The sequence below is a fragment of the Athalia rosae genome, chromosome 2 (assembly GCF_917208135.1).
Source record: "Athalia rosae chromosome 2, iyAthRosa1.1, whole genome shotgun sequence".
Lineage (NCBI taxonomy): Eukaryota > Metazoa > Arthropoda > Insecta > Hymenoptera > Athaliidae > Athalia > Athalia rosae.
The window spans coordinates 3864852-3872579 of NC_064027.1; the positions used below are offsets into that span (position 1 = coordinate 3864852).

General features: G+C 44.1%; 1 protein-coding gene across 1 annotated transcript; it reads left to right on the plus strand.

Moving 5' to 3' along the window:
* The first annotated feature begins 1906 nt into the window (after positions 1–1906).
* On the plus strand, positions 1907–6419 carry LOC105694054. The gene is made up of 2 exons (XM_012414385.2): positions 1907–2066; positions 2333–6419. Exons 1-2 carry the CDS (start codon positions 1989–1991, stop codon positions 6218–6220), a joined length of 3966 nt encoding a protein of 1321 aa, XP_012269808.2. The 5' UTR covers positions 1907–1988; the 3' UTR covers positions 6221–6419.
* Positions 6420–7728: the final 1309 nt, after the last annotated feature.

Sequence of the window (7728 nt, forward strand, 5' to 3'; positions counted from 1 at the left end):
TATAAGGCGATGGGGTGAAGTCATATATGCAAATCTGAAAAGAGATTTTTATTGCCCTCGTAGTTGATGTCTACTACTCCCGAATCTATAATTTCAATAGAGAATTACTGAAGCTCAAGTGGTTTCAACTCATGTCATAGCAATAATCAATATATCATTGAAATTCATATGTCATATGTGAATCGGTGGATTGTAAATTTAATAAAATCCATTTGTCGGTACAGACTAGAAGTTGAGGACTGCAATTCCGCTCGCAGATATCGTTTGGATAAATAAATTTTTGAAAATTTATCATGAGGGGCTTTCCACATTGTGATGAAAAAATCATTCTATCGCCTAAAAATCAAATAGAGATTTCGTATAGCCGCGAGTACGGTTGTAATTTGTACACGATTCGGTTCACGAAAACTTGTTATCTCATTGTATATTCGGAGTCGTTTATTCCTTGAAGGATTATGCCACGAACAGATTGGTAGTTTGACTTCATATCTTCTCACAGGATTGTCTTTCCGTTGAGGTGAAATAGATTGAAGTCACCGGTCGTCGGCGTTTACAATAAAAGCCTTCGAAAATCCTCGTATTTTTCTGAGCGAACGATTAAGTGCTCCGTTGTACCCAGCGACCCAACGACCTACGATTTACTGCTAATTGTATCAACAATAATTCAAACGTCGATTGAATATTGGTTGGAATTTGTTTCTACTGGTTATAAAGATATCGATATAGTATCTATACTAGCAGATTGCGCAGAAGTCCGCGATATACCTTGTAGTCGCAATTCGCTTTTCACTTTACATGTAGAGCTGTTGGAAATAATTAAAAGAATCGTTCGCTTAATTAATTTCCTCTTTTATTCAACAGAATAACGTTTATCGCGGGATCATTGACAAACGCAATTGTATTTAATTAATGCACATAACAGTATAATATTTATTTCTGAAGGAACATTAAAGTTGATTCTCTTTCTGACGGCTAGGATTCTCATTTGCCGTAATCATTGTAATTTAATCTGCAGAAATAACGTTCTGCTTTTCTTAGCCGTGCATCTGAATTAAATTTGTGAATGACAACTCTCAAGAAACATTCACTTTCTAAAACTCGCATAAACGACTTACGACGAATCCATGGAAATTTGAGACGGTGTAGATATAAATTGAAACATGAAATTAGTCGTTACTATATTTCCATTTATTTCCATCAATATTCGCTATTATTCGACGTACATAGGACGCGGTTATTTCGATGAATTGATCAAGAACATTTCATCGGCAATCGTTTAAAATTGAATTACAATTTGCATGCTGATACAAAGCTGGCCTCGGCTGTATTTACGACAAGCCGTGCAATCGTAGAATACGTAACACCCACTCTTTCATCTACCTTTGAACGTGGCGTCTTTTTTCGCTTCATAGACCCGAAGATGGCAAATATGTGTTCGAACCAAATGCTCGTCTCAATCGATTCGTACGAACTTAAATCACCCTCTACCAGCGGCCAACTCTTCCTCAATCACCCTCGTATGTCTTATTCCATTACCCTGACGATTTCGTGCCGAAAACCTATTGTTAGTAAGGATAGTATGAGAATCGAAACCGAATCTATACCGATCTTACAGCGGACCGGTTGAAGACTTCGGAGATCGAAATTGAACTCGCACTGCAAATGTGAATCTAAATCGTTTGCACCGGTGACTTTTATAGAGGTATTCCATGGGGCTGAATCTAAAGCTCGACTCAAACTGCTACTGCAGCATGTGAAATATTCGGCGCATATGAATTTCTATGTATTCGGGATACGAATGTGTGTTCAAACAGCGAACTGGCTTGTACATAAATTTTTAAGTGTGTGTGTGCTCGTGTACGGATCAGTTCCCGAGGCTGGTATATATGTGCATGCATCGAGTAGAGTAGATTTTATAAGCTGGTGACAGGTCACTCCGGGACTGTATAATACGCGACAGACGGACGCGGGTTGATTTGTCGGTGGCGATGTTGTTCCTGGGAAAGTTAAACTTCAATATTTTTATCGTGTTTATTATCGCCCTGGTGTACACGAAATTCGCGACAGTAAGTATTAACATACTTGGGTGGGTTTATATGCCCGCGTGGAGATTTTAACGAAGACATTGCGAATATCACGAGAGGGTTTAGAAAGGAAACGGTGTTCGCAGCGGTCATTGCGGCAGATCTCTGTGCTGAGGATGAGTGGATAAATTATTTATTCCTCATTTATAGCGACATAATTTCTCCATTGGTTTTTATCGACTTGCGCGATATTCGTTCAATCGATCGTTGTTACAGACTTTAGAGTATTTCATGATACCCGGTTACAGGGCAACATAAACTACGCCGATATACGATACGATGACCAACCCTTTGGAATCGAGCCGGAACATGCTAGAACAACTCGTCAGATGTTGGAGATGTTCGATAGCTGGGCGGTTTACAGACCGAGTTACACCCTCCAACAGGCGGTCGAACACATTTTGCAGTACGGGGCCCTCCTACGCCTCCAGATCCTCGATAGTTTTGGCTCTCTCGTCTACGACCATTACGACGATTACAGCATCGGGCAAACCGAAGCTCTCTACAGAGTCTATCAAGAAACTCTCGAAAGGAAATACAATATTTTCGATATTGTACCGAGTATTCTGGCACGACCGGATACCAGACCGACCCAAATTTGCCGACACATTAACAAAAACGTTCATACCTGTTTGAAGGAGAGCTCTCTCGTCTGCATGACCATTCAGAAGCATGATTATTCTCATCCGCATGTCACGTCGACACCCGTAGTGAACATAACTCGACAAATCTATAAAACCAGCCATTTAAAGGAGTATTTTCCACAGAGATTTTCACTTCCTGCCGTCCTCACGCACCTAAAGTCGGGTAGCCTCAGATTAACGGTTGGCTTGTTATCCGGACTACTGCACAACGTTCAGTACGACAGTTTTGACGACGAGGTACGCACAGCGGAAAGGAACGTCATGATCAAATTGATGTCGCAAACCAAACACCATGAAATTCCGATAGACAGACATTCACTGCAGCGTACTCACACGGTCAGCGAACTGCTGAAGGCAATATTCGACCGACACAAAACCATGTACGACGGTGAAACTAACAAAGATTTTGCCGTACTGTCGCAACATGTCGTACGCGAAGTTGAGGCCATAAGCCGTAACATAGAGCTTCTTGGCTCGGTCTACGAAAACGGTACAATTCATTTGGACTACCTTATGAATTTGGTTCTACCGCCGGACCTTGTCGACGCCGATGTCATTGAGGCTAGAGATTATCTTCTGGAAAAAATAGTAGACTACGATATAGTGAACAGATATTTGAAGGTGGAGAAGTATTTGCAGAGCGGACCCGATCAGTTACTGATGGAAATCTTGGGCCAAATAAGAGACATCAACTTCGCTGTCGATTTGGCATCCGCACTCCACGTTCACGCTCGTTTCTGGCACCAGAGTCACATGATAAACAATCTGAACGAGTTACTGGAACTTTTTGACGCTTACGAAAACCTTAGAAATGTTCCAAAGTTTTCGGATCTAGTGACGTTGATAGACGAGACACGGAATAGCCTCTGGGATTCTAAGAACGTGACGGTAGAAATTCTGTGCAATAATCCGAGAGCCTGTCTGCGTCTCGGTCTAGAAATCGTCGCTCAATGCGCGCTCGTTAATGCTGCCACGCAGTCCAATATTCAAAAGATTTTTCGCTACTTGAGTAAGGATGGGTCGATTTACGCCGATAACTGCGACGCGCCGAAAGATGACTTCGATAAAAGCTTCGGACAACCGACCGAGTCGATAGAGAGCGAAAAAGAGTCGACGGAAGTTGTGGCTCGGAAAAAATTCGTTACCACCGAGTCATCCTCCGGAGATACGACGACCGATGAACCTGTCACACCCGCAACAACTTCCGCGGCTAAAATATCTGCTGTATTACATCGGAGAGTCGTACCGCCGAAGACAACGACAGAAGCACCAACTACGACAGAAGAACTGTTCGAATTGGTCAGAAACAGGAAAACGACGACTGAATCGTCGATGCCAAAATCGAAAGAAACGGTGAAACTTGAGCCCACCGGACGACCCTCGACTGAAGATACGCATGAAAGGGAAATCACCGTGACAATGGGAGAAGAATTTGTCTCGCGTTCGCAAGGAAGTACAACGCAGGGGACAGATACCACGGCGAGAATTGGTCGAGATTTCGCAGTGACTGTGAAATCTACTGCGATGGAGGACATGGGAAGAGAAATGACGATAGCTGAAAAATCCATACCGACTGAGAAACCCACAACGATCGGAGACACCGGAAGAAAATTTACACCGACCGAGGAACCCAAGACGACGGAGGACGCTAATAAAAAATTCAAAACGACTCAAGAAGCCACGACAATCGCGGAGGTTGGGAGAGAATTTACAACGACTGGAAAACCTACGACGACGGAAAAAATAAGGGAACTCAAAGAATCCGCTGAATCCACAACGGTAGAACAAATGAGGGATTCCAAGACGTCTGCAGAACCCGTAACGATGGAGGAAATTAGAAGAGAATTCACAACGACCAGAAAACCTACAACGATAGAAGAAATAAGGGAATTAGCAACGACTGTGAGCCCTAAAACGATAAAAATAATGAGAGAATTTGTGCCATCCGAGAAACCCGGATCGATGGAGCGAATAAAAAAGGAACTGACAACTACCGAAGAAACCACAACCATCGCTCAGACGAAACTGGCGACTGACGATGATTGTCAAGGTGACCAATGTGTCTCGGATGCATCGAAAGAAGGATTCGACACTCTGTCAGGTGGCACATCGAATACCAGGCCAACATCTTCATCTATGTCACAGATAAAGTCAATGATGACCAGGCAGCTGGATCTGCAGACTACAGTCGCCATTCCCACAACTAGCGAGCATCGGACCACGAGCACTACAATGACCGAATCTCCTAATCGTCGATCCGAGGAGCGCAAAGTTCACGAGACGACATCACCAGAAGATTGTTCCGGCGAAAGCGGCTGCCCTTCGAACGCGTGTTCCGGACCTGATTGCGAGTCGACCAGTGAAAGCGATTGCGCAGTCGAAGGTAACTGTCCCGAAAGATTGATCGAAACATGCGACGATCCTACAAATTGTAGTTCCGACTCGAACAAAGCCGCTGAAGATCCCCATAACGGTTGCGCAGATGAGAACTGTTCAGAGGCAACCCCGACCCAAGACCTTCTCAACTGTTCAGGAATCGATTGCGCCAAAATCATTCATGAGGATACCGAAGAGTCTGACGACTGCGACGGTTACGATTGCCCTGATGATTCAAACAGCAACGAATCGGAGTGCAACGGTGCCGAGTGCACGAGTCGCGAAGAACTAGACCCCCCAACGACCACCTCGAAGGACAAACTATTGCTCAAGACGCCTGCGAGCGTCGTCCGGTGCGACAACAAAGACCCTCATCACCAGAGAAAACTGCAGCGATTGCAGAAGATCCGGGTCATCAATGCCCGTCAAGCGACAGCACCACCACCGACCACTCGACCTTCAATTTTCGACGACGATGGTTCGGACGAACTGGTGTATTCCGGAACGAGGAAACGTCTGGCTTCTTCGGAAACCTCGTTGGAGCTGACCGAGCCAACGGCAGTGGTTAAAAAGACTCATCTGAAATCATTGCAACAAAGTTTGCCACCTTGGTTACGATCACGACGAAATCAGCAGGGATTCCTCAATCGGCAGCAATATCCCCCGTGGTATCCAGATCACCTGCAATCGTTTTCCCCGAATCGCATTGGGGAAGATAATGTCTCGCAGCGAGATACGATGAGTCACACGGTGAACGAAGATCGAAACGCTTTTGGCCCAGGTATGAAACCGAAAAACAACACGAATGTCGATGCTAATACTAAAGTATATTTGATGAACCATGTGACGGATCAACGTCACTCGCCCTCGCATCCTGCTCATGATACGGTGCAGTCTAGACGGCAACGAATCCAGGAAACCACCGTGGGCCAGAGGGTCTATACTCCTTCGGAAGAGTTTGCGGGTATCTCCAGGAGACGCATGGAAAATTCATTGAGAGCGAGACCTGTTTTATATCAGTCGAAATCCGATGCGTCTCAAATAGAGGTTACAAGAAAGAATAGATCCATTATCGGGACACCCAAGAGAGAGAGTCGACGTTACCGAACTCTCTGACATAATATGATATCCGAATCAATCGGCATTTTTCAGACGAAGTACGTATGGTGAAAAAGATGAGAGGGTGAGAAATCGGAGTGATGCGGATCAGTGGCATGGTATTCGTCGTGTCTCGAGTGCCCGCGGGTGTTCCAAAAACATTGTAAGTCGAAAGAAAAAAAGTAACAATGATAATAATAATAATTCGTCAAACACATTTCGTTCAAGTTTTGTTTTTTAGCCTCGCCCAAGGAAAAAATTAGATGCCTACAGATCGCCTGACTAATCCGTCTTATTGTTATAGCGTTTGCTCTCCACGCCATAACGACGTATCGATTGTTCGTTCCTAGAATAACTTTAAACTACGTTAGGCGTATCGACAAATGGATGCGGAAACCGGAGGTTAATTACCGCTGCAGATAATCCGGATCTCTAAACAGAGCATCGTCCATTTATCGCGACCGGCTAATTGCATCCGCGAACTTAGCGCGCCAAGGTATTCCTAACGCGGTCGTTAGACTGTATCGTCTATAGATTACTCTCCGGAAACAAGCTCAACATTTGAGATGATAGGACGTAAATCTGGTTGAGATCGTTGAGCTGATTTTACCCACTTTCATAGATCTTCAATGTGTTTCTTATCTCCGGTGGGTCGATCGATCATTGCATATACGTTTCCTTTTTTTTTCATTTCATATCCAATCAGAGTTGTGATTCTGGGACAAAAGGCGTCGTGTCATCTGGTGAAATAAAAATCGATGGCCATTGCCAACGATAAGTTGCACGTAAGTTCCGTGACAAAGTAGTCTCGGTGTATAACGTGTAGGAAACAATCAAAACTGGTTCGGATTCGCCCGTTGCAAATAGCGAGGGATTTCAGTAACTTTATCTATCCTGCGGGTAGTTGAAAAAATCGTTACCCACATGATTCGAAATCGTAGATTAAATATATTCGTTATGCAGGCTCATTAATTAATAACTTCGGCATCGCGAAGCGAACATAATTTATGATCACGTGAATCACTTGGTTCCAGGCTTCGTTCGAATAAATCACTTGGCTGTGAAATATTGTTCGGTAATTCCGTTTAATGTGGACAACGATTCGTGCGATATTCGCCCCCGCATACTGTCGAAATTTAAATAAGCCAAAAATTTATGCTCGCGCCTCGATGACGAAGAAATTGTCCAAAGGCCAGATATACACACCCGTAAGTCAGTAGGCGTAGTAAAAGGTCCCCACGAAAAAACACATGACATTATTTTTTTAATTTTTTTGCCATGACAAAGTCGTCGCACTGGTGCGGTCTGGTGACTCATCTGGATGTGTTGAACCCCATGAATCGAACAATAGCGGGTTGTACGGATATCTTGTTTTCTCTTGTTCACCTGAATCTGAAAAATAACGTCGCGTCGGGTCGGTCCAGTGCATGAATCGTGGTGGTCGTGGCATGAGGATAGGTCGATCGATTATCGGCATGAAAACATTTTTGTGAAAGTGGTTAATACTCATAAGCCGAATAGCTTTT